Genomic DNA, 27,813 nt, shown 5'->3' with positions numbered 1-27,813 from the left:
AGGTAATTTGCCATCTCAAAACGAACTTTGGATAAATGTGGAAGAGATACGGGTTACTACAGCACCAATGCATTGCCCCAAGAGAGCTGGTCGCATCTAGATGAAATGGAATGGTGTCAAAAGGGAACATACCAATTCAAAATCACGCATGCAATGTCTGGCATTGCAAAATAAATTATTTGAAAAAAATTAAAAACATCAGAGAATGCCTCAAAATACGTTCGTTTCGGAAAAAAAATATTGAAAGCCAACGGCACCCGGTGTTCCCAGGCGGTCACCCATCCAAGTACTATCCGGGCCCGATGCTGCTTAACTTCGGTGATCGGACGAGAACCGGTGTATTCAGCGTGGTATGGCCGTGGCATTTTCCAACACTCTCGAGTCAACTATTTTAGCAATATCAAGCCCGCAAACACTTGCAACGACGCGACACGACGTCTATTTTCTTGCCCACGGCTTGCATACATCGGGCCGTCCACGACCATACTATATGATGGCGGGAGACGGAGGTAATTTGCCATCTCAAAACGAACTTTGGATAAATGTGGAAGAGATACGGGTTACTACAGCACCAATGCATTGCCCCAAGAGAGCTGGTCGCATCTAGATGAAATGGAATGGTGTCAAAAGGGAACATACCAATTCAAAATCACGCATGCAATGTCTGGCATTGCAAAATAAATTGTTTGAAAAAAATTTAAAACATCAGAGAATGCCTCAAAATACGTTCGTTTCGGAAAAAAAATATTGAAAGCCAACGGCACCCGGTGTTCCCAGGCGGTCACCCATCCAAGTACTATCCGGGCCCGATGCTGCTTAACTTCGGTGATCGGACGAGAACCGGTGTATTCAGCGTGGTATGGCCGTTGGCAATTTCCACCACTCTCGAGTCAACTATTTTAGCAATATCAAGCCCGCAAACACTTGCAACGACGCGACACGACGTCTATTTTCTTGCCCACGGCTTGCATACATCGGGCCGTCCACGACCATACTATATGATGGCGGGAGACGGAGGTAATTTGCCATCTCAAAACGAACTTTGGATAAATGTGGAAGAGATACGGGTTACTACAGCACCAATGCATTGCCCCAAGAGAGCTGGTCGCATCTAGATGAAATGGAATGGTGTCAAAAGGGAACATACCAATTCAAAATCACGCATGCAATGTCTGGCATTGCAAAATAAATTGTTTGAAAAAAATTTAAAACATCAGAGAATGCCTCAAAATACGTTCGTTTCGGAAAAAAAATATTGAAAGCCAACGGCACCCGGTGTTCCCAGGCGGTCACCCATCCAAGTACTATCCGGGCCCGATGCTGCTTAACTTCGGTGATCGGACGAGAACCGGTGTATTCAGCGTGGTATGGCCGTTGGCAATTTCCACCACTCTCGAGTCAACTATTTTAGCAATATCAAGCCCGCAAACACTTGCAACGACGCGACACGACGTCTATTTTCTTGCCCACGGCTTGCATACATCGGGCCGTCCACGACCATACTATATGATGGCGGGAGACGGAGGTAATTTGCCATCTCAAAACGAACTTTGGATAAATGTGGAAGAGATACGGGTTACTACAGCACCAATGCATTGCCCCAAGAGAGCTGGTCGCATCTAGATGAAATGGAATGGTGTCAAAAGGGAACATACCAATTCAAAATCACGCATGCAATGTCTGGCATTGCAAAATAAATTATTTGAAAAAAATTTAAAACATCAGAGAATGCCTCAAAATACGTTCGTTTCGGAAAAAAAATATTGAAAGCCAACGGCACCCGGTGTTCCCAGGCGGTCACCCATCCAAGTACTATCCGGGCCCGATGCTGCTTAACTTCGGTGATCGGACGAGAACCGGTGAATTCAGCGTGGTATGGCCGTTGGCAATTTCAACCACTCTCGAGTCAACTATTTTAGCAATATCAAGCCCGCAAACACTTGCAACGACGCGACACGACGTCTATTTTCTTGCCCACGGCTTGCATACATCGGGCCGTCCACGACCATACTATATGATGGCGGGAGACGGAGGTAATTTGCCATCTCAAAACGAACTTTGGATAAATGTGGAAGAGATACGGGTTACTACAGCACCAATGCATTGCCCCAAGAGAGCTGGTCGCATCTAGATGAAATGGAATGGTGTCAAAAGGGAACATACCAATTCAAAATCACGCATGCAATGTCTGGCATTGCAAAATAAATTATTTGAAAAAAATTAAAAACATCAGAGAATCCCTCAAAATACGTTCGTTTCGGAAAAAAAATATTGAAAGCCAACGGCACCCGGTGTTCCCAGGCGGTCACCCATCCAAGTACTATCCGGGCCCGATGCTGCTTAACTTCGGTGATCGGACGAGAACCGGTGTATTCAGCGTGGTATGGCCGTTGGCAATTTCCACCACTCTCGAGTCAACTATTTTAGCAATATCAAGCCCGCAAACACTTGCAACGACGCGACACGACGTCTATTTTCTTGCCCACGGCTTGCATACATCGGGCCGTCCACGACCATACTATATGATGGCGGGAGACGGAGGTAATTTGCCATCTCAAAACGAACTTTGGATAAATGTGGAAGAGATACGGGTTACTACAGCACCAATGCATTGCCCCAAGAGAGCTGGTCGCATCTAGATGAAATGGAATGGTGTCAAAAGGGAACATACCAATTCAAAATCACGCATGCAATGTCTGGCATTGCAAAATAAATTATTTGAAAAAAATTAAAAACATCAGAGAATGCCTCAAAATACGTTCGTTTCGGAAAAAAAATATTGAAAGCCAACGGCACCCGGTGTTCCCAGGCGGTCACCCATCCAAGTACTATCCGGGCCCGATGCTGCTTAACTTCGGTGATCGGACGAGAACCGGTGTATTCAGCGTGGTATGGCCGTTGGCAATTTCCACCACTCTCGAGTCAACTATTTTAGCAATATCAAGCCCGCAAACACTTGCAACGACGCGACACGACGTCTATTTTCTTGCCCACGGCTTGCATACATCGGGCCGTCCACGACCATACCATATGATGGCGGGAGACGGAGGTAATTTGCCATCTCAAAACGAACTTTGGATAAATGTGGAAGAGATACGGGTTACTACAGCACCAATGCATTGCCCCAAGAGAGCTGGTCGCATCTAGATGAAATGGAATGGTGTCAAAAGGGAACATACCAATTCAAAATCACGCATGCAATGTCTGGCATTGCAAAATAAATTATTTGAAAAAAATTAAAAACATCAGAGAATGCCTCAAAATACGTTCGTTTCGGAAAAAAAATATTGAAAGCCAACGGCACCCGGTGTTCCCAGGCGGTCACCCATCCAAGTACTATCCGGGCCCGATGCTGCTTAACTTCGGTGATCGGACGAGAACCGGTGTATTCAGCGTGGTATGGCCGTTGGCAATTTCCACTACTCTCGAGTCAACTATTTTAGCAATATCAAGCCCGCAAACACTTGCAACGACGCGACACGACGTCTATTTTCTTGCCCACGGCTTGCATACATCGGGCCGTCCACGACCATACTATATGATGGCGGGAGACGGAGGTAATTTGCCATCTCAAAACGAACTTTGGATAAATGTGGAAGAGATACGGGTTACTACAGCACCAATGCATTGCCCCAAGAGAGCTGGTCGCATCTAGATGAAATGGAATGGTGTCAAAAGGGAACATACCAATTCAAAATCACGCATGCAATGTCTGGCATTGCAAAATAAATTATTTGAAAAAAATTAAAAACATCAGAGAATGCCTCAAAATACGTTCGTTTCGGAAAAAAAATATTGAAAGCCAACGGCACCCGGTGTTCCCAGGCGGTCACCCATCCAAGTACTATCCGGGCCCGATGCTGCTTAACTTCGGTGATCGGACGAGAACCGGTGTATTCAGCGTGGTATGGCCGTTGGCAATTTCCACCACTCTCGAGTCAACTATTTTAGCAATATCAAGCCCGCAAACACTTGTAACGACGCGACACGACGTCTATTTTCTTGCCCACGGCTTGCATACATCGGGCCGTCCACGACCATATGATGGCGGGAGACGGAGGTAATTTGCCATCTTAAAACGAACTTTGCATAAATGTGGAAGATTACGATACTACAGCACCAATACATTGCCCCAAGAGAGCTGGTCGCATCTAGATGAAATGGAATGGTGTCAAAAGGGAACATACCAATTCAAAATCACGCATGCAATTGCAAAATAAATTATTTGAAAAAAATTAAAAACATCAGAGAATGCCTCAAAAAAAACTTCGTTTCGGAAAATAAATATTGAAAGCCAACGGCACCCGGTGTTCCCAGGCGGTCACCCATCCAAGTACTATCCGGGCCCGATGCTGCTTAACTTCGGTGATCGGACGAGAACCGGTGTATTCAGCGTGGTATTTTTTTTTTTAATATCTTTATTCCGGGGCTCTAGGCCCATTTTTTTCCGATTACATGTATTTCCATTCACAGACATAGTTATTAAACACCATGTGCACCATCTTAAGCGTGCATAACACCACAGATTGACCATTTTCACAAATGAACAATTCTAAACAAAGGATGATATAAGAATGAATCACATATGAACTATAAGCATTCGGAAAGTGTTCACATTCACATCACTTTAGCGAACATTTTCCTTACTTGAATTAACAATACAAGATCCTTTATAGGGACAAAATGATTACAATGAAATCAAGCCAATTATTAATTGGTCATATATTTTTTTAACTGTCCCTTTGCGTCTTTTTTTTTCACAATTAACATTAATGATACATTGTTTACATTCTTTGCTGCTCTTTTTTTATTGAGCGTATTCCCTTTATTTACATACTTGTTATCGGTAATATATTTCCTTTGCATACACGACAGTTTACATTGAGTCCAAGACCAATTTTCTTTAAACTTGTTATTCTTTCATGACTTCTTTTTTTACCATTTGTTCTACTTTCTTCCAATATGGCTGTAATGGGCCCGGTAGGTTTTTGCTCTCTTTTTTCACTTGTTCCCACCAACTTTCTATATCTATTTTAACCCACTTGTGTACCATAAGAAGGTGCTGTCCAATCAGCCAGCACATTGTTTCCATTTTCACGCGGGGAAAGATGTTGAAATCCAGCATCATCATATTCCTATTTCCTATCTCCTTTTCTCCAAAGGTGTTTAATTCTCTAAATGTTCTTTTTATTAGGCACCACCTCCTCCTCGAGATGGTGCATTCGAACACCCTGTGGTCTTGTGTGTCGGCTTTGTCACAGTATTCGCATTCGTTCCTGCTGGTTAGATTCATGTTTTGTTTCACTTGCTGGGTGGTCACTATATAGTTTGCGAATAGGAATAGGACGCTCTTTGTCCTTAGGGTCATGGCTATTTCGCTGATGTTCTTCCAAACTCTCTTCCAATTTACCGATAGGATGTGCTTTTCGATGTTGATTCGGTGGTTGTCGTCGCTTCTGAGTTGTCGGTAAAGGCACTTGGTGGTGGCTGTCACTCCTCGCGGCATCTTTTCTACTAAGTCCTTAACTTTCCTGATAGTTTTCATCAGCAGTCTATCCTGCCCTGGTGCACCCCATGCCGCCTTTAGCAGATCTTTTGAATGTTGACAGTCGTCTGATAGGATGTTAATTACTGTCTTTGCATAGAGTGCCAGGGCTTTGTCCCGCACGTCGATCAGCCCTAGGCCCCCCTTCCCCTTGGGGAGACAGGCCTGGCTCTTTGCTACTCTTAGCAAATGCCCTCCCCAAAGGTATTGCGTTGCTATTTTCGTCAACAGAGCCCCATGTTTTTCTGGCAACGGGAAAATCAGTGCGGCGTACCATGCCTTGGATAATAACAATGCGTTTATCGCAAGGACTTTCTGATGTATGTTTAGGTCCCTGTCTCTCAATTGCGCTAATGTTCCTTTTATCATTCCCGTTGCCTTTTCCCATACTGCGTTTGCCGTCTCCGTGGAAGTCCTACTCCATGGGATGCCCAGAATGTCCATCGAGGTCACTTCTTTCCATTCACTGGTCGCGGTGAAGTCGGCGTCTTTTATTGTCAAGGCCTTTGTCTTTTCCATGTTTACTTTTTGCCCGCTTTCCTCCTCATATTCCTTTAATGATTTCCCTATTACATGAATTTCCGCTTGATCTTGGGCGAAGATCGTTACGTCGTCCGCATAAGCCACCGCGGACACTTTTCCGTTCCCCGCCGGGATTCCTTTAATGTTTCTGCGAAGGCTATGTAGCAGGGGCTCCAGTGATATAGAGAACAGAAGCATCGAAAGCGGGCAGCCTTGTCTGATTGATCTTCTCACGGGGAACGACTTTGTTTCGGCCCCCGCGCTCAATTTTACTTTCGACGTGATGTTGTTCGTGAACATTTTTATTGTATTCAAAAACTTTTCGGGGAAGCCCATCCTCTTTAATGTGTTCACTACGTGGTTTATGTTCACCCTGTCGAATGCCTTCTCAATATCTACCGCTACCAGTTTAAGGCCCGCGCCCTGCCTGCTCTCGTGGCTCGCGATTGCGTCTCTGATCGTTGTCAGCGCCGTTACAATGTTTCTCCCCTTTCCTACTATGTGTTGGTCTGGTCCGATTATCTTTTCTACGGCTTCGTTGAGTCTGGTTTTAACGATTTTAGCTACTACCTTGTAATCGGCGTTGAGGAGGGTGATGGGTCTGTAGTCATTTAGGCTCCTTGGATCTTTTCTTTTCGGCACTAGGACAATTTTTCCCTCTCTTTGGGTCATGGTGAGGTTGCCTTTTTGGAGGATGTTCTCTTTCGCTGGAATGATTAAATCCTTCAGCTCTTCCCGGAATTCTACGTAGAATTCAAAAGGGATACCGTCGGTACCCGGGGACCTCCCCTTGGGGAGCCATCTCATAGCATCCTCGCACTCCTCCCTTGTGATTCTTTCCGCCATTCTCTCTGCCACCTCCACTGGCAGTTGGGGGAGTGGCATGAGATTTTCTGTCTCTTCCTTGAGTGATGTGTCATCCCCAGATAGGAGAGTCTCGAAATGGTGGCATACATGCTCTATGATTTCTCTTTCTCCTTTTAACCTCGTTCCGTTCTCGTTCAAAATGCCGTTTTTGAGTAAGTTGTTGGCGCAATCCTTTAACCTCCTCCCCAGATAGTACACCGAGGCATGTTCTTCTGGCAAACATATTTTGCTTCTGTGCCATGTTGATATTTTCGCCCTTTCCTCTTCCATTCCGAAGATTTTCCGTTTTAGTTCTTTTATCTCCCCCCAGTTGCTCCGTTCCCTCTCTCTCGTCTTTAGGCTCTCCTCGAGGGCTTCTCTGTAAAAAGCCATGGTTTCTCTGATTTCTTCGGCTCTCTCCCTGTGCAGTTGTGCGAAAAGGTTTCTTATTTTTACTTTGGAGTTTTCCCACCTTTCGCTTGGGTCCAATCCTCTCCAGCTTTCCTCCCATCGCTGGATGTTTTCTTTCAGTATGGCTCTGGTGTCTTCCTCATATAGCAGCTCGACGTTCATCCTCCACTCCTTTTTCCTTGGCTGAAGGCTCGTCCTGCTTTGGGATCCATCGACCGATATAATAACTGCGCAGTGGTCGGAGCATGCCACTGGAAGAACCGCATAGGAGGATATATGGGTTTTCAAGTCGTAGGATGCGTAAAAGCGGTCCTGCCTTGTTGCCCATTTGTCGCCGTAGATGGTGTACGGAAGGTTATCTTTTCTGCTTGTTAATCTGTTTGCGTCAGTGGCTCTGAGGTTTTTAACTATCGATTTTAGGGGACCGCACAGTGGGTATTTCGCTCCTCCTCCTTCGTTGTTTTGGCTATCTTTCTCGTCTATGATTGCGTTAAAATCACCCCCTAACAGTGCCATTCCTTGGAAGTCGTTCAGCAGGGGCAGGAGGTCCCGCGAGTAAAATTCCCTCCTCGCCTGCAGTTTTCTGGTGCCGGCCGGGCCGTACACATTTATTATCCTTATCCCAAGGATCGTCATGGCCATCGCCCTCCCGGATGGTAGCATTGTCATTTTTTCTCCGGTGATGTTTCTTTTTAACATGATCGCAGTGCCTCTTTCCCGATCTCGGTTGTTTATATAGATCTCCGCCGGCCCCCTTTGCCAATGTACACTCTCCATGACCTCTTGCAATAGTAGGATGTCCAGGTCTTCTCTTTTAAATAAGTCGAATACTTTTTCTATTCTGTTTTTACTTGTAACCCCACATACATTAAGCGTGCCTATTCTCAATTTTGGGTTCAATGTGTAATTCATTGGGATTTCGGATTCGGGGTTCCCATTTGCTTCCCCTTATCGTTCCCTTTATTTGGCCGTTGGCAATTTCCACCACTCTCGAGTCAACTATTTTAGCAATATCAAGCCCGCAAACACTTGTAACGACGTCTATTTTCTTGCCCACGGCTTGCATATAGTACATCGGGCCGTCCACGACCATATGATGGCGGGAGACGGAGGTAATTTGCCATCTTAAAACGAACTTTGGATAAATGTGGAAGATTACGATACTACAGCACCAATACATTGCCCCAAGAGAGCTGGTCGCATCTAGATGAAATGGAATGGTGTCAAAAGGGAACATACCAATTCAAAATCACGCATGCAATGTCTGGCATTGCAAAATAAATTATTTGAAAAAAATTAAAAACATCAGAGAATGCCTCAAAATACGTTCGTTTCGGAAAAAAAATATTGAAAGCCAACGGCACCCGGTGTTCCCAGGCGGTCACCCATCCAAGTGCTATCCGGGCCCGATGCTGCTTAACTTCGGTGATCGGACGAGAACCGGTGTATTCAGCGTGGTATGGCCGTTGGCAATTTCCACCCCTCTCGAGTCAACTATTTTAGCAATATCAAGCCCGCAAACACTTGTAACGACGTCTATTTTCTTGCCCACGGCTTGCATATAGTACATCGGGCCGTCCACGACCATATGATGGCGGGAGACGGAGGTAATTTGCCATCTTAAAACGAACTTTGGATAAATGTGGAAGATTACGATACTACAGCACCAATACATTGCCCCAAGAGAGCTGGTCGCATCTAGATGAAATGGAATGGTGTCAAAAGGGAACATACCAATTCAAAATCACGCATGCAATGTCTGGCATTGCAAAATAAATTATTTGAAAAAAATTAAAAACATCAGAGAATGCCTCAAAATACGTTCGTTTCGGAAAAAAAATATTGAAAGCCAACGGCACCCGGTGTTCCCAGGCGGTCACCCATCCAAGTACTATCCGGGCCCGATGCTGCTTAACTTCGGTGATCGGACGAGAACCGGTGTATTCAGCGTGGTATGGCCGTTGGCATTTTCCACCACTCTCGAGTCAACTATTTTAGCAATATCAAGCCCGCAAACACTTGCAACGACGCGACACGACGTCTATTTTCTTGCCCACGGCTTGCATACATCGGGCCGTCCACGACCATACTATATGATGGCGGGAGACGGAGGTAATTTGCCATCTCAAAACGAACTTTGGATAAATGTGGAAGAGATACGGGTTACTACAGCACCAATGCATTGCCCCAAGAGAGCTGGTCGCATCTAGATGAAATGGAATGGTGTCAAAAGGGAACATACCAATTCAAAATCACGCATGCAATGTCTGGCATTGCAAAATAAATTATTTGAAAAAAATTTAAAACATCAGAGAATGCCTCAAAATACGTTCGTTTCGGAAAAAAAATATTGAAAGCCAACGGCACCCGGTGTTCCCAGGCGGTCACCCATCCAAGTACTATCCGGGCCCGATGCTGCTTAACTTCGGTGATCGGACGAGAACCGGTGTATTCAGCGTGGTATGGCCGTTGGCATTTTCCACCACTCTCGAGTCAACTATTTTAGCAATATCAAGCCCGCAAACACTTGCAACGACGCGACACGACGTCTATTTTCTTGCCCACGGCTTGCATACATCGGGCCGTCCACGACCATACTATATGATGGCGGGAGACGGAGGTAATTTGCCATCTCAAAACGAACTTTGGATAAATGTGGAAGAGATACGGGTTACTACAGCACCAATGCATTGCCCCAAGAGAGCTGGTCGCATCTAGATGAAATGGAATGGTGTCAAAAGGGAACATACCAATTCAAAATCACGCATGCAATGTCTGGCATTGCAAAATAAATTATTTGAAAAAAATTAAAAACATCAGAGAATGCCTCAAAATACGTTCGTTTCGGAAAAAAAATATTGAAAGCCAACGGCACCCGGTGTTCCCAGGCGGTCACCCATCCAAGTACTATCCGGGCCCGATGCTGCTTAACTTCGGTGATCGGACGAGAACCGGTGTATTCAGCGTGGTATGGCCGTTGGCAATTTCCACCACTCTCGAGTCAACTATTTTAGCAATATCAAGCCCGCAAACACTTGCAACGACGCGACACGACGTCTATTTTCTTGCCCACGGCTTGCATACATCGGGCCGTCCACGACCATACTATATGATGGCGGGAGACGGAGGTAATTTGCCATCTCAAAACGAACTTTGGATAAATGTGGAAGAGATACGGGTTACTACAGCACCAATGCATTGCCCCAAGAGAGCTGGTCGCATCTAGATGAAATGGAATGGTGTCAAAAGGGAACATACCAATTCAAAATCACGCATGCAATGTCTGGCATTGCAAAATAAATTATTTGAAAAAAATTAAAAACATCAGAGAATGCCTCAAAATACGTTCGTTTCGGAAAAAAAATATTGAAAGCCAACGGCACCCGGTGTTCCCAGGCGGTCACCCATCCAAGTACTATCCGGGCCCGATGCTGCTTAACTTCGGTGATCGGACGAGAACCGGTGTATTCAGCGTGGTATGGCCGTTGGCAATTTCCACCACTCTCGAGTCAACTATTTTAGCAATATCAAGCCCGCAAACACTTGCAACGACGCGACACGACGTCTATTTTCTTGCCCACGGCTTGCATACATCGGGCCGTCCACGACCATACTATATGATGGCGGGAGACGGAGGTAATTTGCCATCTCAAAACGAACTTTGGATAAATGTGGAAGAGATACGGGTTACTACAGCACCAATGCATTGCCCCAAGAGAGCTGGTCGCATCTAGATGAAATGGAATGGTGTCAAAAGGGAACATACCAATTCAAAATCACGCATGCAATGTCTGGCATTGCAAAATAAATTATTTGAAAAAAATTAAAAACATCAGAGAATGCCTCAAAATACGTTCGTTTCGGAAAAAAAATATTGAAAGCCAACGGCACCCGGTGTTCCCAGGCGGTCACCCATCCAAGTACTATCCGGGCCCGATGCTGCTTAACTTCGGTGATCGGACGAGAACCGGTGTATTCAGCGTGGTATGGCCGTTGGCAATTTCCACCACTCTCGAGTCAACTATTTTAGCAATATCAAGCCCGCAAACACTTGCAACGACGCGACACGACGTCTATTTTCTTGCCCACGGCTTGCATACATCGGGCCGTCCACGACCATACTATATGATGGCGGGAGACGGAGGTAATTTGCCATCTCAAAACGAACTTTGGATAAATGTGGAAGAGATACGGGTTACTACAGCACCAATGCATTGCCCCAAGAGAGCTGGTCGCATCTAGATGAAATGGAATGGTGTCAAAAGGGAACATACCAATTCAAAATCACGCATGCAATGTCTGGCATTGCAAAATAAATTATTTGAAAAAAATTAAAAACATCAGAGAATCCCTCAAAATACGTTCGTTTCGGAAAAAAAATATTGAAAGCCAACGGCACCCGGTGTTCCCAGGCGGTCACCCATCCAAGTACTATCCGGGCCCGATGCTGCTTAACTTCGGTGATCGGACGAGAACCGGTGTATTCAGCGTGGTATGGCCGTTGGCAATTTCCACCACTCTCGAGTCAACTATTTTAGCAATATCAAGCCCGCAAACACTTGCAACGACGCGACACGACGTCTATTTTCTTGCCCACGGCTTGCATACATCGGGCCGTCCACGACCATACTATATGATGGCGGGAGACGGAGGTAATTTGCCATCTCAAAACGAACTTTGGATAAATGTGGAAGAGATACGGGTTACTACAGCACCAATGCATTGCCCCAAGAGAGCTGGTCGCATCTAGATGAAATGGAATGGTGTCAAAAGGGAACATACCAATTCAAAATCACGCATGCAATGTCTGGCATTGCAAAATAAATTATTTGAAAAAAATTAAAAACATCAGAGAATGCCTCAAAATACGTTCGTTTCGGAAAAAAAATATTGAAAGCCAACGGCACCCGGTGTTCCCAGGCGGTCACCCATCCAAGTACTATCCGGGCCCGATGCTGCTTAACTTCGGTGATCGGACGAGAACCGGTGAATTCAGCGTGGTATGGCCGTTGGCAATTTCCACCACTCTCGAGTCAACTATTTTAGCAATATCAAGCCCGCAAACACTTGCAACGACGCGACACGACGTCTATTTTCTTGCCCACGGCTTGCATACATCGGGCCGTCCACGACCATACTATATGATGGCGGGAGACGGAGGTAATTTGCCATCTCAAAACGAACTTTGGATAAATGTGGAAGAGATACGGGTTACTACAGCACCAATGCATTGCCCCAAGAGAGCTGGTCGCATCTAGATGAAATGGAATGGTGTCAAAAGGGAACATACCAATTCAAAATCACGCATGCAATGTCTGGCATTGCAAAATAAATTATTTGAAAAAAATTAAAAACATCAGAGAATGCCTCAAAATACGTTCGTTTCGGAAAAAAAATATTGAAAGCCAACGGCACCCGGTGTTCCCAGGCGGTCACCCATCCAAGTACTATCCGGGCCCGATGCTGCTTAACTTCGGTGATCGGACGAGAACCGGTGTATTCAGCGTGGGATGGCCGTTGGCATTTTCCAACACTCTCGAGTCAACTATTTTAGCAATATCAAGCCCGCAAACACTTGCAACGACGCGACACGACGTCTATTTTCTTGCCCACGGCTTGCATACATCGGGCCGTCCACGACCATACTATATGATGGCGGGAGACGGAGGTAATTTGCCATCTCAAAACGAACTTTGGATAAATGTGGAAGAGATACGGGTTACTACAGCACCAATGCATTGCCCCAAGAGAGCTGGTCGCATCTAGATGAAATGGAATGGTGTCAAAAGGGAACATACCAATTCAAAATCACGCATGCAATGTCTGGCATTGCAAAATAAATTATTTGAAAAAAATTAAAAACATCAGAGAATGCCTCAAAATACGTTCGTTTCGGAAAAAAAATATTGAAAGCCAACGGCACCCGGTGTTCCCAGGCGGTCACCCATCCAAGTACTATCCGGGCCCGATGCTGCTTAACTTCGGTGATCGGACGAGAACCGGTGTATTCAGCGTGGTATTTTTTTTTTTTTTTATTGCATGTATTTCCATTCACAGACATAGTTATTTAACACCATGTGCACCATCTTAAGCGTGCATAAGACCACAGATTGAACATTTTCACAATTGAACAATTCTAAACAAAGGATGATATAAGTATGAACCACTTATGAACTATAAGCATTCGGAAAGTGTTCACCGTCACATAACTTAGGGAACATTTTCCTTACTTGAATTAACAATACAAGATCCTTTATAGGGAACAAAATGATTACAATGAAATCAAGCCAATTATAAATAGTCAAATTTTTTTTAAACATCCCCTTTGCGTCTTTTTTTCACAGTTAAACATTAATGATACATTGTTTACATTATTATCTGCTCTTATTTATTGAACGTATTCCCTTTATTCACATACTTGTTATCGGTAATATATTTCCTTGCATACATGACAGTTTACATTGAGTCCAAGACCAATTTTCTTTAAACTTGTTATTCTTTCATGACTTCTTTTTTTACCATTTGTTCTACTTTCTTCCAATATGGCTGTAATCGGCCCGGTAGGTTTTTGCTCTCTTTTTTCACTTGTTCCCACCAACTTTCTATATCTATTTTAACCCACTTGTGTACCGTAAGAAGGTGCTGTCCAATCAGCCAGCACATTGTTTCCATTTTCACGCGGGGAAAGATGTTGAAATCCAGAATCATCATATTCCTATTTCCTATCTCCTTTTCTCCAAAGGTGTTTAATTCTCTAAATGTTCTTTTTATTAGGCACCACCTCCTCCTTGAGATGGTGCATTCGAACACCCTGTGGTCTTGTGTGTCGGCTTTGTCACAGTATTCGCATTCGTTCCTGCTTGTTAGATACATGTTTTGTTTCACTTGCTGGGTGGTCACTATATAGTTTGCGAATAGGAATAGGACGCTCTTTGTCCTTAGGGTCATGGCTATTTCGTTGATGTTCTTCCACACTCTCTTCCAATTTACCGATAGGATGTGCTTTTCGATGTTGATTCGGTGGTTGTCGTCGCTTCTGAGTTGTCGGTAAAGGCACTTGGTGGTGGCTGTCACTCCTCTCGGCATCTTTTCTACTAAGTCCTTAACTTTCCTGATAGTTTTCATCAGCAGTCTATCCTGCCCTGGTGCACCCCATGCCGCCTTTAGCAGATCTTTTGAATGTTGACAGTCGTCGGATAGGATGTTTATTACTGTCTTTGCATAGAGTGCCAGGGCTTTGTCCCGCACGTCGATCAGCCCTAGGCCCCCCTTCCCCTTGGGTAGACAGGCCTGGCTCTTTGCTACTCTTAGCAAATGCCCTCCCCAAAGGTATTGCGTTGCTATTTTCGTCAATAGAGCCCCATGTTTTTCTGGCAACGGGAAAATCAGTGCGGCGTACCATGCCTTGGATAATAACAATGCGTTTATCGCAAGGACTTTCTGATGTATGTTTAGGTCCCTGTCTCTCAATTGCGCTAATGTTCCTTTTATCATTCTCGTTGCCTTTTCCCATACTGCGTTTGTCGTCTCCGTGGAAGTCCTACTCCATGGAATGCCCAGAATGTCCATCGAGGTCACCTCTTTCCATTCACTGGTCGCGGTGAAGTCGGCGTCTTTTATTGTCAAGGCCTTTGTCTTTTCCATGTTTACTTTTTGCCCGCTTTCCTCCTCATATTCCTTTAATGATTTCCCTATTACATGAATTTCCGCTTGATCTTGGGCGAAGATCGTTACGTCGTCCGCATAAGCCACCGCGGACACTTTTCCGTTCCCCGCCGGGATTCCTTTAATGTTTCTGCGAAGACTATGTAGCAGGGGCTCCAGTGATATAGAGAACAGAAGCATCGAAAGCGGACAGCCTTGTCTGATTGATCTTCTCACGGGGAACGACTTTGTTTCGGCCCCCGCGCTCAATTTTACTTTCGACGTGATGTTGTTCGTGAACATTTTTATTGTATTCAAAAACTTTTCGGGGAATCCCATCCTCTTTAATGTGTTCAATACGTGGTTTATGTTCACCCTGTCGAAAGCCTTCTCAATATCTACCGCTACCAGTTTAAGGCCCGCGCCCTGCCTGCTCTCGTGGCTCGCGATTGCGTCTCTGATCGTTGTCAGCGCCGTTACAATGTTCCTCCCCTTTCCTACTATGTGTTGGTCTGGCCCGATTATCTTTTCCACGGCTTCGTTGAGTCTGGTTTTAACGATTTTAGCTACTACCTTGTAATCGGCGTTGAGGAGGGTGATGGGTCTGTAGTCATTTAGGCTCCTTGGCTCTTTTCTTTTCGGCACTAGGACAATTTTCCCCTCTCTTTGGGTCGTGGTGAGGGTGCCATTTTGGAGGATGTTCTCTATCGCTGGAATGATTAAATCCTTCAGCTCTTCCCAGAATTCTACGTAGAATTCAAAAGGGATACCGTCGGTACCCGGGGACCTCCCCTTGGGGAGCCATCTCATAGCATCCTCGCACTCCTCCCTTGTGATTCTTTCCGCCATCCTCTCTGCCACCTCCACTGGCAGTTGGGGGAGTGGCGTGAGATTTTCTGTCTCTTCCTTGAGTGATGTGTCCTCCCCAGAAAGGAGAGTCTCAAAATGGTGGCATACATGCTCTATGATTTCTCTCTCTTCTTTTAACCTCGTTCCGTTCTCGTTCAAAATGCCGTTTTTGAGTAAGTTGTTGGCGCAATCCTTTAACCTCCTCCCCAGATAATACACCGAGGCATGTTCTTCTGGCAAACATATTTTGCTTCTGTGCCATGTTGATATTTTCGCCCTTTCCTCTTCCATTCCGAAGATTTTCCTTTTTAGTTCTTTTATCTCCCCCCAGTTGCTCCGTTCCCTTTCTCTCGTCTTTAGGCTCTCCTCGAGCGCTTCTCTGTAAAAAGCCATGGTTTCCCTGATTTCTTCGGCTCTCTCCCTGTGCAGTTGTGCGAAAAGGTTTCTTATTTTTACTTTGGAGTTTTCCCACCTTTCGCTTGGATCCAATCCTCTCCAGCTTTCCTCCCATCGCTGGATGTTTTCTTTCAGTATGGCTCTGGTGTCTTTCTCATATAGCAGCTCGACGTTCATCCTCCACTCCTTTTTCCTTGGCTGATGCCTCGTCCTGCTTTGGGATCCATCGACCGATATAATAACTGCGCAGTGGTCGGAGCATGCCACTGGAAGAACCGCATAGGAGGATATATGGGTTTTCAAGTCGTAGGATGCGTAAAAGCGGTCCTGCCTTGTTGCCCATTTGTCGCCGTAGATGGTGTACGGAAGGTTATCTTTTGTGCTTGTTAATCTGTTTGCGTCAGTGGCTCTGAGGTTTTTAACTATCGATTTTAGGGGACCACACAGTGGGTATTTTGCTCCTCCTCCATCGTTGTTTTGGCTATCTTTCTCGTCTATGATTGCGTTAAAATCACCCCCTAACAGTGCCATTCCTTGGAAGTCGCTCAGCAGGGGCAGGAGGTCCCGCGAGTAAAATTCCCTCCTCTCCTGAAGTTTCCTGGTGCCGGCCGGGCCGTACACATTTATTATCCTTATCCCAAGGATCGTCATGGCCATCGCCCTCCCGGATGGTAGCATTGTCATTTTTTCTCCGGTGATGTTTCTTTTTAACATGATCGCAGTGCCTCTTTCCCGCTCTTGGTTGTTTATATAGATCTCCGCCGGGCCCGTTTCCCAATGTACACTCACCATGACCTCTTGCAATAGTAGGATGTCCAGGTCTTCTCTTTTAAATAGGTCGAATACTTTTTCTATTCTGTTTTTACTTGTAACCCCACATACATTAAGCGTGCCTATTCTCAATTTTGGGTTCAATGTGTAATTCATTGGGATTCCGGATTCGGGGTTCCCATTTGCTTCCCCTTATCATTCCCTGTATTTTTTGCATCCCTTTTCCATTTGGCTTCCTTCATATATGCGTACCTCACCGCTATCTCCTGGAGTCCGACGCTTAGGCTGTTCTTTCCTTTGTCCTTCTTCTTCGTCTTCTGTCTCTGCTCGGTCGTTTCCGCCTTGCCCCCTCTCCCGGATCTCCTCGGGGCCTCGTCCTGGTCCCCGGTGTCGCTGCTCCCGTTGTCCTTGGCGTCGGAGTCCTCGCTCTCGTCCCCGCCGAGCCCAAACTTCCTCCCGCTGTCATCCTCGCCACCACCGCGCTTCCGACGTCCCTCCACCTCCCTCCAGGGGTGACCGCTGGTCGACGCGTTGTCCTCCGGGTCTTCTTCCCTCCTCCGCTCCTCAGCCTCTTCCTCATGCTGTTTGCCCTCCCCTTCGCGTAACGTCACAGATAACCCTTTCCCGAGACCCTTGTCGCTAAAAGGGGTTACCATGTCTAGATTTCTTCCTATTTGCTTCTCTTGCGCCATGACCAATTTCTTGTCTTCCCCCGCAAGCCGTCGATCACCGCCCTCGATTGAATCGGGTTCTCCGGTTTCTTTTGATTCTTCTTCTACTGCTACGGCCATTTTGATTCCTCCCCCATTATTCCCCTCTTGAATCTTACTCTGATCTGCACAGGGATCACACCTTTCCTCCCTCGTGATGGTTGATCTCTCCGTTTCCTTTCCACGGGCTACGTCTATCGATATCCTTTTCCCCCGCCCTCTCGTGTTCGACCCTTTCCTCCTCTTTCTCCCGTTTCCCGCTCCCTCGGCAATAGCGTCGTTTCCGGCGACGTCTTCCTCGCTCGACGTTCCTGGGTGGTAGGTTGGTCCTTCCTTCTCCCTGCGTTTCTCTACCCTCATCCTTGGGTTGACCTCCTCCTCCTGCTCCAAGGGAATCTCCTCCACTCCTCGGTCCTCTTCCATTCTCGTCGGCAGCACCGCCTCCTCTTCTGCCGCTTGCTTTTTCCCCCTCAGTGCGTCGGCGTACGCCGTGATTGTGGTTGGCATTGTGCAATTCAATCGCAGATGGTTTGTGCTTCCGCATCTCGAGCACGTTTGCTGTTGTCCCTCGTAGTGTATGACCGCCCTGTGACCAGCTATCGGGATATATGACGGAATCGGGGACTTTAAATACATTTTCACATTCCGCGTTCCAGTGCTGATCGGGTATAGCCCAGGGCCTATCCATTTGTTTACCGCGTATGATACCACTCTTCCATATTTGCCTAATTCCGTCTCCACCTCGAATTTTGGGATTTCTGGGGGGAGCCCCACCACCTTAACAAAGCTTGCCCTGCTAGACGCTGATGGTATGGCCGTTGGCAATTTCCACCACTCTCGAGTCAACTATTTTAGCAATATCAAGCCCGCAAACACTTGCAACGACGCGACACGACGTCTATTTTCTTGCCCACGGCTTGCATACATCGGGCCGTCCACGACCATACTATATGATGGCGGGAGACGGAGGTAATTTGCCATCTCAAAACGAACTTTGGATAAATGTGGAAGAGATACGGGTTACTACAGCACCAATGCATTGCCCCAAGAGAGCTGGTCGCATCTAGATGAAATGGAATGGTGTCAAAAGGGAACATACCAATTCAAAATCACGCATGCAATGTCTGGCATTGCAAAATAAATTATTTGAAAAAAATTTAAAACATCAGAGAATGCCTCAAAATACGTTCGTTTCGGAAAAAAAATATTGAAAGCCAACGGCACCCGGTGTTCCCAGGCGGTCACCCATCCAAGTACTATCCGGGCCCGATGCTGCTTAACTTCGGTGATCGGACGAGAACCGGTGTATTCAGCGTGGTATGGCCGTTGGCATTTTCCAACACTCTCGAGTCAACTATTTTAGCAATATCAAGCCCGCAAACACTTGCAACGACGCGACACGACGTCTATTTTCTTGCCCACGGCTTGCATACATCGGGCCGTCCACGACCATACTATATGATGGCGGGAGACGGAGGTAATTTGCCATCTCAAAACGAACTTTGGATAAATGTGGAAGAGATACGGGTTACTACAGCACCAATGCATTGCCCCAAGAGAGCTGGTCGCATCTAGATGAAATGGAATGGTGTCAAAAGGGAACATACCAATTCAAAATCACGCATGCAATGTCTGGCATTGCAAAATAAATTATTTGAAAAAAATTAAAAACATCAGAGAATGCCTCAAAATACGTTCGTTTCGGAAAAAAAATATTGAAAGCCAACGGCACCCGGTGTTCCCAGGCGGTCACCCATCCAAGTACTATCCGGGCCCGATGCTGCTTAACTTCGGTGATCGGACGAGAACCGGTGTATTCAGCGTGGTATGGCCGTTGGCAATTTCCACCACTCTCGAGTCAACTATTTTAGCAATATCAAGCCCGCAAACACTTGCAACGACGCGACACGACGTCTATTTTCTTGCCCACGGCTTGCATACATCGGGCCGTCCACGACCATACTATATGATGGCGGGAGACGGAGGTAATTTGCCATCTCAAAACGAACTTTGGATAAATGTGGAAGAGATACGGGTTACTACAGCACCAATGCATTGCCCCAAGAGAGCTGGTCGCATCTAGATGAAATGGAATGGTGTCAAAAGGGAACATACCAATTCAAAATCACGCATGCAATGTCTGGCATTGCAAAATAAATTATTTGAAAAAAATTAAAAACATCAGAGAATGCCTCAAAATACGTTCGTTTCGGAAAAAAAATATTGAAAGCCAACGGCACCCGGTGTTCCCAGGCGGTCACCCATCCAAGTACTATCCGGGCCCGATGCTGCTTAACTTCGGTGATCGGACGAGAACCGGTGTATTCAGCGTGGTATGGCCGTTGGCAATTTCCACCACTCTCGAGTCAACTATTTTAGCAATATCAAGCCCGCAAACACTTGCAACGACGCGACACGACGTCTATTTTCTTGCCCACGGCTTGCATACATCGGGCCGTCCACGACCATACTATATGATGGCGGGAGACGGAGGTAATTTGCCATCTCAAAACGAACTTTGGATAAATGTGGAAGAGATACGGGTTACTACAGCACCAATGCATTGCCCCAAGAGAGCTGGTCGCATCTAGATGAAATGGAATGGTGTCAAAAGGGAACATACCAATTCAAAATCACGCATGCAATGTCTGGCATTGCAAAATAAATTATTTGAAAAAAATTTAAAACATCAGAGAATGCCTCAAAATACGTTCGTTTCGGAAAAAAAATATTGAAAGCCAACGGCACCCGGTGTTCCCAGGCGGTCACCCATCCAAGTACTATCCGGGCCCGATGCTGCTTAACTTCGGTGATCGGACGAGAACCGGTGTATTCAGCGTGGTATGGCCGTTGGCATTTTCCAACACTCTCGAGTCAACTATTTTAGCAATATCAAGCCCGCAAACACTTGCAACGACGCGACACGACGTCTATTTTCTTGCCCACGGCTTGCATACATCGGGCCGTCCACGACCATACTTTATGATGGCGGGAGACGGAGGTAATTTGCCATCTCAAAACGAACTTTGGATAAATGTGGAAGAGATACGGGTTACTACAGCACCAATGCATTGCCCCAAGAGAGCTGGTCGCATCTAGATGAAATGGAATGGTGTCAAAAGGGAACATACCAATTCAAAATCACGCATGCAATGTCTGGCATTGCAAAATAAATTATTTGAAAAAAATTAAAAACATCAGAGAATGCCTCAAAATACGTTCGTTTCGGAAAAAAAATATTGAAAGCCAACGGCACCCGGTGTTCCCAGGCGGTCACCCATCCAAGTACTATCCGGGCCCGATGCTGCTTAACTTCGGTGATCGGACGAGAACCGGTGTATTCAGCGTGGTATGGCCGTTGGCAATTTCCACCACTCTCGAGTCAACTATTTTAGCAATATCAAGCCCGCAAACACTTGCAACGACGCGACACGACGTCTATTTTCTTGCCCACGGCTTGCATACATCGGGCCGTCCACGACGATACTATATGATGGCGGGAGACGGAGGTAATTTGCCATCTCAAAACGAACTTTGGATAAATGTGGAAGAGATACGGGTTACTACAGCACCAATGCATTGCCCCAAGAGAGCTGGTCGCATCTAGATGAAATGGAATGGTGTCAAAAGGGAACATACCAATTCAAAATCACGCATGCAATGTCTGGCATTGCAAAATAAATTATTTGAAAAAAATTAAAAACATCAGAGAATGCCTCAAAATACGTTCGTTTCGGAAAAAAAATATTGAAAGCCAACGGCACCCGGTGTTCCCAGGCGGTCACCCATCCAAGTACTATCCGGGCCCGATGCTGCTTAACTTCGGTGATCGGACGAGAACCGGTGTATTCAGCGTGGTATGGCCGTTGGCAATTTCCACCACTCTCGAGTCAACTATTTTAGCAATATCAAGCCCGCAAACACTTGCAACGACGCGACACGACGTCTATTTTCTTGCCCACGGCTTGCATACATCGGGCCGTCCACGACCATACTATATGATGGCGGGAGACGGAGGTAATTTGCCATCTCAAAACGAACTTTGGATAAATGTGGAAGAGATACGGGTTACTACAGCACCAATGCATTGCCCCAAGAGAGCTGGTCGCATCTAGATGAAATGGAATGGTGTCAAAAGGGAACATACCAATTCAAAATCACGCATGCAATGTCTGGCATTGCAAAATAAATTATTTGAAAAAAATTAAAAACATCAGAGAATGCCTCAAAATACGTTCGTTTCGGAAAAAAAATATTGAAAGCCAACGGCACCCGGTGTTCCCAGGCGGTCACCCATCCAAGTACTATCCGGGCCCGATGCTGCTTAACTTCGGTGATCGGACGAGAACCGGTGTATTCAGCGTGGTATGGCCGTTGGCATTTTCCAACACTCTCGAGTCAACTATTTTAGCAATATCAAGCCCGCAAACACTTGCAACGACGCGACACGACGTCTATTTTCTTGCCCACGGCTTGCATACATCGGGCCGTCCACGACCATACTATATGATGGCGGGAGACGGAGGTAATTTGCCATCTCAAAACGAACTTTGGATAAATGTGGAAGAGATACGGGTTACTACAGCACCAATGCATTGCCCCAAGAGAGCTGGTCGCATCTAGATGAAATGGAATGGTGTCAAAAGGGAACATACCAATTCAAAATCACGCATGCAATGTCTGGCATTGCAAAATAAATTATTTGAAAAAAATTTAAAACATCAGAGAATGCCTCAAAATACGTTCGTTTCGGAAAAAAAATATTGAAAGCCAACGGCACCCGGTGTTCCCAGGCGGTCACCCATCCAAGTACTATCCGGGCCCGATGCTGCTTAACTTCGGTGATCGGACGAGAACCGGTGTAATCAGCGTGGTATGGCCGTTGGCAATTTCCACCACTCTCGAGTCAACTATTTTAGCAATATCAAGCCCGCAAACACTAGCAACGACGCGACACGACGTCTATTTTCTTGCCCACGGCTTGCATACATCGGGCCGTCCACGACCATACTATATGATGGCGGGAGACGGAGGTAATTTGCCATCTCAAAACGAACTTTGGATAAATGTGGAAGAGATACGGGTTACTACAGCACCAATGCATTGCCCCAAGAGAGCTGGTCGCATCTAGATGAAATGGAATGGTGTCAAAAGGGAACATACCAATTCAAAATCACGCATGCAATGTCTGGCATTGCAAAATAAATTATTTGAAAAAAATTAAAAACATCAGAGAATGCCTCAAAATACGTTCGTTTCGGAAAAAAAATATTGAAAGCCAACGGCACCCGGTGTTCCCAGGCGGTCACCCATCCAAGTACTATCCGGGCCCGATGCTGCTTAACTTCGGTGATCGGACGAGAACCGGTGTATTCAGCGTGGTATGGCCGTTGGCATTTTCCAACACTCTCGAGTCAACTATTTTAGCAATATCAAGCCCGCAAACACTTGCAACGACGCGACACGACGTCTATTTTCTTGCCCACGGCTTGCATACATCGGGCCGTCCACGACCATACTATATGATGGCGGGAGACGGAGGTAATTTGCCATCTCAAAACGAACTTTGGATAAATGTGGAAGAGATACGGGTTACTACAGCACCAATGCATTGCCCCAAGAGAGCTGGTCGCATCTAGATGAAATGGAATTGTGTCAAAAGGGAACATACCAATTCAAAATCACGCATGCAATGTCTGGCATTGCAAAATAAATTATTTGAAAAAAATTTAAAACATCAGAGAATGCCTCAAAATACGTTCGTTTCGGAAAAAAAATATTGAAAGCCAACGGCACCCGGTGTTCCCAGGCGGTCACCCATCCAAGTACTATCCGGGCCCGATGCTGCTTAACTTCGGTGATCGGACGAGAACCGGTGTATTCAGCGTGGTATGGCCGTTGGCAATTTCCACCACTCTCGAGTAAACTATTTTAGCAATATCAAGCCCGCAAACACTTGCAACGACGCGACACGACGTCTATTTTCTTGCCCACGGCTTGCATACATCGGGCCGTCCACGACCATACTATATGATGGCGGGAGACGGAGGTAATTTGCCATCTCAAAACGAACTTTGGATAAATGTGGAAGAGATACGGGTTACTACAGCACCAATGCATTGCCCCAAGAGAGCTGGTCGCATCTAGATGAAATGGAATGGTGTCAAAATGGAACATACCAATTCAAAATCACGCATGCAATGTCTGGCATTGCAAAATAAATTATTTGAAAAAAATTAAAAACATCAGAGAATGCCTCAAAATACGTTCGTTTCGGAAAAAAAATATTGAAAGCCAACGGCACCCGGTGTTCCCAGGCGGTCACCCATCCAAGTACTATCCGGGCCCGATGCTGCTTAACTTCGGTGATCGGACGAGAACCGGTGTATTCAGCGTGGTATGGCCGTTGGCAATTTCCACCACTCTCGAGTCAACTATTTTAGCAATATCAAGCCCGCAAACACTTGCAACGACGCGACACGACGTCTATTTTCTTGCCCACGGCTTGCATACATCGGGCCGTCCACGACCATACTATATGATGGCGGGAGACGGAGGTAATTTGCCATCTCAAAACGAACTTTGGATAAATGTGGAAGAGATACGGGTTACTACAGCACCAATGCATTGCCCCAAGAGAGCTGGTCGCATCTAGATGAAATGGAATGGTGTCAAAAGGGAACATACCAATTCAAAATCACGCATGCAATGTCTGGCATTGCAAAATAAATTATTTGAAAAAAATTAAAAACATCAGAGAATGCCTCAAAATACGTTCGTTTCGGAAAAAAAATATTGAAAGCCAACGGCACCCGGTGTTCCCAGGCGGTCACCCATCCAAGTACTATCCGGGCCCGATGCTGCTTAACTTCGGTGATCGGACGAGAACCGGTGTATTCAGCGTGGTATGGCCGTTGGCAATTTCCACCACTCTCGAGTCAACTATTTTAGCAATATCAAGCCCGCAAACACTTGCAACGACGCGACACGACGTCTATTTTCTTGCCCACGGCTTGCATACATCGGGCCGTCCACGACCATACTATATGATGGCGGGAGACGGAGGTAATTTGCCATCTCAAAACGAACTTTGGATAAATGTGGAAGAGATACGGGTTACTACAGCACCAATGCATTGCCCCAAGAGAGCTGGTCGCATCTAGATGAAATGGAATGGTGTCAAAAGGGAACATACCAATTCAAAATCACGCATGCAATGTGTGGCATTGCAAAATAAATTATTTGAAAAAAATTAAAAACATCAGAGAATGCCTCAAAATACGTTCGTTTCGGAAAAAAAATATTGAAAGCCAACGGCACCCGGTGTTCCCAGGCGGTCACCCATCCAAGTACTATCCGGGCCCGATGCTGCTTAACTTCGGTGATCGGACGAGAACCGGTGTATTCAGCGTGGTATGGCCGTTGGCAATTTCCACCACTCTCGAGTCAACTATTTTAGCAATATCAAGCCCGCAAACACTTGCAACGACGCGACACGACGTCTATTTTCTTGCCCACGGCTTGCATACATCGGGCCGTCCACGACCATACTATATGATGGCGGGAGACGGAGGTAATTTGCCATCTCAAAACGAACTTTGGATAAATGTGGAAGAGATACGGGTTACTACAGCACCAATGCATTGCCCCAAGAGAGCTGGTCGCATCTAGATGAAATGGAATGGTGTCAAAAGGGAACATACCAATTCAAAATCACGCATGCAATGTCTGGCATTGCAAAATAAATTATTTGAAAAAAATTAAAAACATCAGAGAATGCCTCAAAATACGTTCGTTTCGGAAAAAAAATATTGAAAGCCAACGGCACCCGGTGTTCCCAGGCGGTCACCCATCCAAGTACTATCCGGGCCCGATGCTGCTTAACTTCGGTGATCGGACGAGAACCGGTGTATTCAGCGTGGTATGGCCGTTGGCAATTTCCACCACTCTCGAGTCAACTATTTTAGCAATATCAAGCCCGCAAACACTTGCAACGACGCGACACGACGTCTATTTTCTTGCCCACGGCTTGCATACATCGGGCCGTCCACGACCATACTATATGATGGCGGGAGACGGAGGTAATTTGCCATCTCAAAACGAACTTTGGATAAATGTGGAAGAGATACGGGTTACTACAGCACCAATGCATTGCCCCAAGAGAGCTGGTCGCATCTAGATGAAATGGAATGGTGTCAAAAGGGAACATACCAATTCAAAATCACGCATGCAATGTCTGGCATTGCAAAATAAATTATTTGAAAAAAATTAAAAACATCAGAGAATGCCTCAAAATACGTTCGTTTCGGAAAAAAAATATTGAAAGCCAACGGCACCCGGTGTTCCCAGGCGGTCACCCATCCAAGTACTATCCGGGCCCGATGCTGCTTAACTTCGGTGATCGGACGAGAACCGGTGTATTCAGCGTGGTATGGCCGTTGGCAATTTCCACCACTCTCGAGTCAACTATTTTAGCAATATCAAGCCCGCAAACACTTGCAACGACGCGACACGACGTCTATTTTCTTGCCCACGGCTTGCATACATCGGGCCGTCCACGACCATACTATATGATGGCGGGAGACGGAGGTAATTTGCCATCTCAAAACGAACTTTGGATAAATGTGGAAGAGATACGGGTTACTACAGCACCAATGCATTGCCCCAAGAGAGCTGGTCGAATCTAGATGAAATGGAATGGTGTCAAAAGGGAACATACCAATTCAAAATCACGCATGCAATGTCTGGCATTGCAAAATAAATTATTTGAAAAAAATTAAAAACATCAGAGAATGCCTCAAAATACGTTCGTTTCGGAAAAAAAATATTGAAAGCCAACGGCACCCGGTGTTCCCAGGCGGTCACCCATCCAAGTACTATCCGGGCCCGATGCTGCTTAACTTCGGTGATCGGACGAGAACCGGTGTATTCAGCGTGGTATGGCCGTTGGCAATTTCAACCACTCTCGAGTCAACTATTTTAGCAATATCAAGCCCGCAAACACTTGCAACGACGCGACACGACGTCTATTTTCTTGCCCACGGCTTGCATACATCGGGCCGTCCACGACCATACTATATGATGGCGGGAGACGGAGGTAATTTGCCATCTCAAAACGAACTTTGGATAAATGTGGAAGAGATACGGGTTACTACAGCACCAATGCATTGCCCCAAGAGAGCTGGTCGCATCTAGATGAAATGGAATGGTGTCAAAAGGGAACATACCAATTCAAAATCACGCATGCAATGTCTGGCATTGCAAAATAAATTATTTGAAAAAAATTAAAAACATCAGAGAATGCCTCAAAATACGTTCGTTTCGGAAAAAAAATATTGAAAGCCAACGGCACCCGGTGTTCCCAGGCGGTCACCCATCCAAGTACTATCCGGGCCCGATGCTGCTTAACTTCGGTGATCGGACGAGAACCGGTGAATTCAGCGTGGTATGGCCGTTGGCAATTTCCACCACTCTCGAGTCAACTATTTTAGCAATATCAAGCCCGCAAACACTTGCAACGACGCGACACGACGTCTATTTTCTTGCCCACGGCTTGCATACATCGGGCCGTCCACGACCATACTATATGATGGCGGGAGACGGAGGTAATTTGCCATCTCAAAACGAACTTTGGATAAATGTGGAAGAGATACGGGTTACTACAGCACCAATGCATTGCCCCAAGAGAGCTGGTCGCATCTAGATGAAATGGAATGGTGTCAAAAGGGAACATACCAATTCAAAATCACGCATGCAATGTCTGGCATTGCAAAATAAATTATTTGAAAAAAATTTAAAACATCAGAGAATGCCTCAAAATACGTTCGTTTCGGAAAAAAAATATTGAAAGCCAACGGCACCCGGTGTTCCCAGGCGGTCACCCATCCAAGTACTATCCGGGCCCGATGCTGCTTAACTTCGGTGATCGGACGAGAACCGGTGTATTCAGCGTGGTATGGCCGTTGGCATTTTCCAACACTCTCGAGTCAACTATTTTAGCAATATCAAGCCCGCAAACACTTGCAACGACGCGACACGACGTCTATTTTCTTGCCCACGGCTTGCATACATCGGGCCGTCCACGACCATACTATATGATGGCGGGAGACGGAGGTAATT

At 46.0% G+C, this 27,813-nt stretch overlaps 1 protein-coding gene, 35 non-coding genes and 2 pseudogenes across 36 annotated transcripts; all 38 read right to left on the bottom strand.

Moving 5' to 3' along the window:
* Positions 1–245: 245 nt before the first annotated feature.
* LOC139688712 (5S ribosomal RNA) lies at positions 246–363 on the bottom strand. Its single transcript, XR_011700810.1, has one exon. It is a non-coding gene; the product is annotated as a 5S ribosomal RNA (ribosomal RNA).
* A 389-nt stretch (positions 364–752) lies between these two features.
* LOC139689083 (5S ribosomal RNA) lies at positions 753–871 on the bottom strand. The gene has a single exon (XR_011701144.1). It is a non-coding gene; the product is annotated as a 5S ribosomal RNA (ribosomal RNA).
* A 389-nt stretch (positions 872–1,260) lies between these two features.
* Positions 1,261–1,379, bottom strand: LOC139689081 (5S ribosomal RNA). The gene has a single exon (XR_011701143.1). It is a non-coding gene; the product is annotated as a 5S ribosomal RNA (ribosomal RNA).
* A 389-nt stretch (positions 1,380–1,768) lies between these two features.
* Positions 1,769–1,887, bottom strand: LOC139689174 (5S ribosomal RNA). The gene has a single exon (XR_011701231.1). It is a non-coding gene; the product is annotated as a 5S ribosomal RNA (ribosomal RNA).
* Positions 1,888–2,276: 389 nt separating this feature from the next.
* LOC139689080 (5S ribosomal RNA) lies at positions 2,277–2,395 on the bottom strand. The gene has a single exon (XR_011701142.1). It is a non-coding gene; the product is annotated as a 5S ribosomal RNA (ribosomal RNA).
* Positions 2,396–2,784: 389 nt separating this feature from the next.
* LOC139689079 (5S ribosomal RNA) lies at positions 2,785–2,903 on the bottom strand. The gene has a single exon (XR_011701141.1). It is a non-coding gene; the product is annotated as a 5S ribosomal RNA (ribosomal RNA).
* A 389-nt stretch (positions 2,904–3,292) lies between these two features.
* Positions 3,293–3,411, bottom strand: LOC139689077 (5S ribosomal RNA). The gene has a single exon (XR_011701139.1). It is a non-coding gene; the product is annotated as a 5S ribosomal RNA (ribosomal RNA).
* Positions 3,412–3,800: 389 nt separating this feature from the next.
* On the bottom strand, positions 3,801–3,919 carry LOC139689076 (5S ribosomal RNA). Its single transcript, XR_011701138.1, has one exon. It is a non-coding gene; the product is annotated as a 5S ribosomal RNA (ribosomal RNA).
* A 383-nt stretch (positions 3,920–4,302) lies between these two features.
* Positions 4,303–4,401, bottom strand: LOC139688734 (5S ribosomal RNA; annotated as a pseudogene).
* A 4,275-nt stretch (positions 4,402–8,676) lies between these two features.
* Positions 8,677–8,795, bottom strand: LOC139689259 (5S ribosomal RNA). The gene has a single exon (XR_011701312.1). It is a non-coding gene; the product is annotated as a 5S ribosomal RNA (ribosomal RNA).
* Positions 8,796–9,171: 376 nt separating this feature from the next.
* On the bottom strand, positions 9,172–9,290 carry LOC139689075 (5S ribosomal RNA). Its single transcript, XR_011701137.1, has one exon. It is a non-coding gene; the product is annotated as a 5S ribosomal RNA (ribosomal RNA).
* A 389-nt stretch (positions 9,291–9,679) lies between these two features.
* Positions 9,680–9,798, bottom strand: LOC139689074 (5S ribosomal RNA). Its single transcript, XR_011701136.1, has one exon. It is a non-coding gene; the product is annotated as a 5S ribosomal RNA (ribosomal RNA).
* Positions 9,799–10,187: 389 nt separating this feature from the next.
* Positions 10,188–10,306, bottom strand: LOC139689073 (5S ribosomal RNA). Its single transcript, XR_011701135.1, has one exon. It is a non-coding gene; the product is annotated as a 5S ribosomal RNA (ribosomal RNA).
* A 389-nt stretch (positions 10,307–10,695) lies between these two features.
* On the bottom strand, positions 10,696–10,814 carry LOC139689072 (5S ribosomal RNA). Its single transcript, XR_011701134.1, has one exon. It is a non-coding gene; the product is annotated as a 5S ribosomal RNA (ribosomal RNA).
* A 389-nt stretch (positions 10,815–11,203) lies between these two features.
* On the bottom strand, positions 11,204–11,322 carry LOC139689071 (5S ribosomal RNA). Its single transcript, XR_011701133.1, has one exon. It is a non-coding gene; the product is annotated as a 5S ribosomal RNA (ribosomal RNA).
* Positions 11,323–11,711: 389 nt separating this feature from the next.
* LOC139689070 (5S ribosomal RNA) lies at positions 11,712–11,830 on the bottom strand. The gene has a single exon (XR_011701132.1). It is a non-coding gene; the product is annotated as a 5S ribosomal RNA (ribosomal RNA).
* A 389-nt stretch (positions 11,831–12,219) lies between these two features.
* LOC139689173 (5S ribosomal RNA) lies at positions 12,220–12,338 on the bottom strand. The gene has a single exon (XR_011701230.1). It is a non-coding gene; the product is annotated as a 5S ribosomal RNA (ribosomal RNA).
* Positions 12,339–12,727: 389 nt separating this feature from the next.
* On the bottom strand, positions 12,728–12,846 carry LOC139689221 (5S ribosomal RNA). The gene has a single exon (XR_011701276.1). It is a non-coding gene; the product is annotated as a 5S ribosomal RNA (ribosomal RNA).
* A 399-nt stretch (positions 12,847–13,245) lies between these two features.
* On the bottom strand, positions 13,246–13,344 carry LOC139688732 (5S ribosomal RNA; annotated as a pseudogene).
* Positions 13,345–17,136: 3,792 nt separating this feature from the next.
* On the bottom strand, positions 17,137–18,201 carry LOC139688681 (neurofilament medium polypeptide-like). Its single transcript, XM_071586249.1, has one exon. It carries the CDS (start codon positions 18,199–18,201, stop codon positions 17,137–17,139), a length of 1,065 nt encoding a protein of 354 aa, XP_071442350.1.
* A 705-nt stretch (positions 18,202–18,906) lies between these two features.
* Positions 18,907–19,025, bottom strand: LOC139689069 (5S ribosomal RNA). The gene has a single exon (XR_011701131.1). It is a non-coding gene; the product is annotated as a 5S ribosomal RNA (ribosomal RNA).
* A 389-nt stretch (positions 19,026–19,414) lies between these two features.
* LOC139689068 (5S ribosomal RNA) lies at positions 19,415–19,533 on the bottom strand. The gene has a single exon (XR_011701130.1). It is a non-coding gene; the product is annotated as a 5S ribosomal RNA (ribosomal RNA).
* A 389-nt stretch (positions 19,534–19,922) lies between these two features.
* Positions 19,923–20,041, bottom strand: LOC139689065 (5S ribosomal RNA). Its single transcript, XR_011701128.1, has one exon. It is a non-coding gene; the product is annotated as a 5S ribosomal RNA (ribosomal RNA).
* A 389-nt stretch (positions 20,042–20,430) lies between these two features.
* On the bottom strand, positions 20,431–20,549 carry LOC139689064 (5S ribosomal RNA). The gene has a single exon (XR_011701127.1). It is a non-coding gene; the product is annotated as a 5S ribosomal RNA (ribosomal RNA).
* A 389-nt stretch (positions 20,550–20,938) lies between these two features.
* On the bottom strand, positions 20,939–21,057 carry LOC139689063 (5S ribosomal RNA). The gene has a single exon (XR_011701126.1). It is a non-coding gene; the product is annotated as a 5S ribosomal RNA (ribosomal RNA).
* Positions 21,058–21,446: 389 nt separating this feature from the next.
* On the bottom strand, positions 21,447–21,565 carry LOC139689062 (5S ribosomal RNA). The gene has a single exon (XR_011701125.1). It is a non-coding gene; the product is annotated as a 5S ribosomal RNA (ribosomal RNA).
* Positions 21,566–21,954: 389 nt separating this feature from the next.
* LOC139689061 (5S ribosomal RNA) lies at positions 21,955–22,073 on the bottom strand. Its single transcript, XR_011701124.1, has one exon. It is a non-coding gene; the product is annotated as a 5S ribosomal RNA (ribosomal RNA).
* A 389-nt stretch (positions 22,074–22,462) lies between these two features.
* On the bottom strand, positions 22,463–22,581 carry LOC139689133 (5S ribosomal RNA). Its single transcript, XR_011701191.1, has one exon. It is a non-coding gene; the product is annotated as a 5S ribosomal RNA (ribosomal RNA).
* Positions 22,582–22,970: 389 nt separating this feature from the next.
* Positions 22,971–23,089, bottom strand: LOC139689060 (5S ribosomal RNA). The gene has a single exon (XR_011701123.1). It is a non-coding gene; the product is annotated as a 5S ribosomal RNA (ribosomal RNA).
* A 389-nt stretch (positions 23,090–23,478) lies between these two features.
* Positions 23,479–23,597, bottom strand: LOC139689059 (5S ribosomal RNA). The gene has a single exon (XR_011701122.1). It is a non-coding gene; the product is annotated as a 5S ribosomal RNA (ribosomal RNA).
* A 389-nt stretch (positions 23,598–23,986) lies between these two features.
* LOC139689058 (5S ribosomal RNA) lies at positions 23,987–24,105 on the bottom strand. Its single transcript, XR_011701121.1, has one exon. It is a non-coding gene; the product is annotated as a 5S ribosomal RNA (ribosomal RNA).
* Positions 24,106–24,494: 389 nt separating this feature from the next.
* On the bottom strand, positions 24,495–24,613 carry LOC139689057 (5S ribosomal RNA). Its single transcript, XR_011701120.1, has one exon. It is a non-coding gene; the product is annotated as a 5S ribosomal RNA (ribosomal RNA).
* A 389-nt stretch (positions 24,614–25,002) lies between these two features.
* On the bottom strand, positions 25,003–25,121 carry LOC139689056 (5S ribosomal RNA). Its single transcript, XR_011701119.1, has one exon. It is a non-coding gene; the product is annotated as a 5S ribosomal RNA (ribosomal RNA).
* Positions 25,122–25,510: 389 nt separating this feature from the next.
* LOC139689054 (5S ribosomal RNA) lies at positions 25,511–25,629 on the bottom strand. Its single transcript, XR_011701117.1, has one exon. It is a non-coding gene; the product is annotated as a 5S ribosomal RNA (ribosomal RNA).
* A 389-nt stretch (positions 25,630–26,018) lies between these two features.
* On the bottom strand, positions 26,019–26,137 carry LOC139689053 (5S ribosomal RNA). The gene has a single exon (XR_011701116.1). It is a non-coding gene; the product is annotated as a 5S ribosomal RNA (ribosomal RNA).
* A 389-nt stretch (positions 26,138–26,526) lies between these two features.
* LOC139689052 (5S ribosomal RNA) lies at positions 26,527–26,645 on the bottom strand. The gene has a single exon (XR_011701115.1). It is a non-coding gene; the product is annotated as a 5S ribosomal RNA (ribosomal RNA).
* A 389-nt stretch (positions 26,646–27,034) lies between these two features.
* Positions 27,035–27,153, bottom strand: LOC139689171 (5S ribosomal RNA). Its single transcript, XR_011701228.1, has one exon. It is a non-coding gene; the product is annotated as a 5S ribosomal RNA (ribosomal RNA).
* Positions 27,154–27,542: 389 nt separating this feature from the next.
* On the bottom strand, positions 27,543–27,661 carry LOC139689051 (5S ribosomal RNA). The gene has a single exon (XR_011701114.1). It is a non-coding gene; the product is annotated as a 5S ribosomal RNA (ribosomal RNA).
* Between the last annotated feature and the right edge of the window lie 152 nt (positions 27,662–27,813).

Source organism: Hetaerina americana, unplaced genomic scaffold (genome assembly GCF_022747635.1).
Source record: "Hetaerina americana unplaced genomic scaffold, ioHetAmer1.1.p SCAF_216, whole genome shotgun sequence".
NCBI classification, from domain to species: domain Eukaryota; kingdom Metazoa; phylum Arthropoda; class Insecta; order Odonata; family Calopterygidae; genus Hetaerina; species Hetaerina americana.
Note: the sequence above shows the minus strand (reverse complement) of the source record. Positions and strands in the feature narration are given on the sequence as shown.

What these genes read in the sequence shown, in the direction of transcription:
- LOC139688681 (XM_071586249.1), bottom strand. Translation starts at nt 18,201, where the DNA reads ATGCCAACCACAATCACGGCGTACGCCGACGCACTGAGGGGGAAAAAG.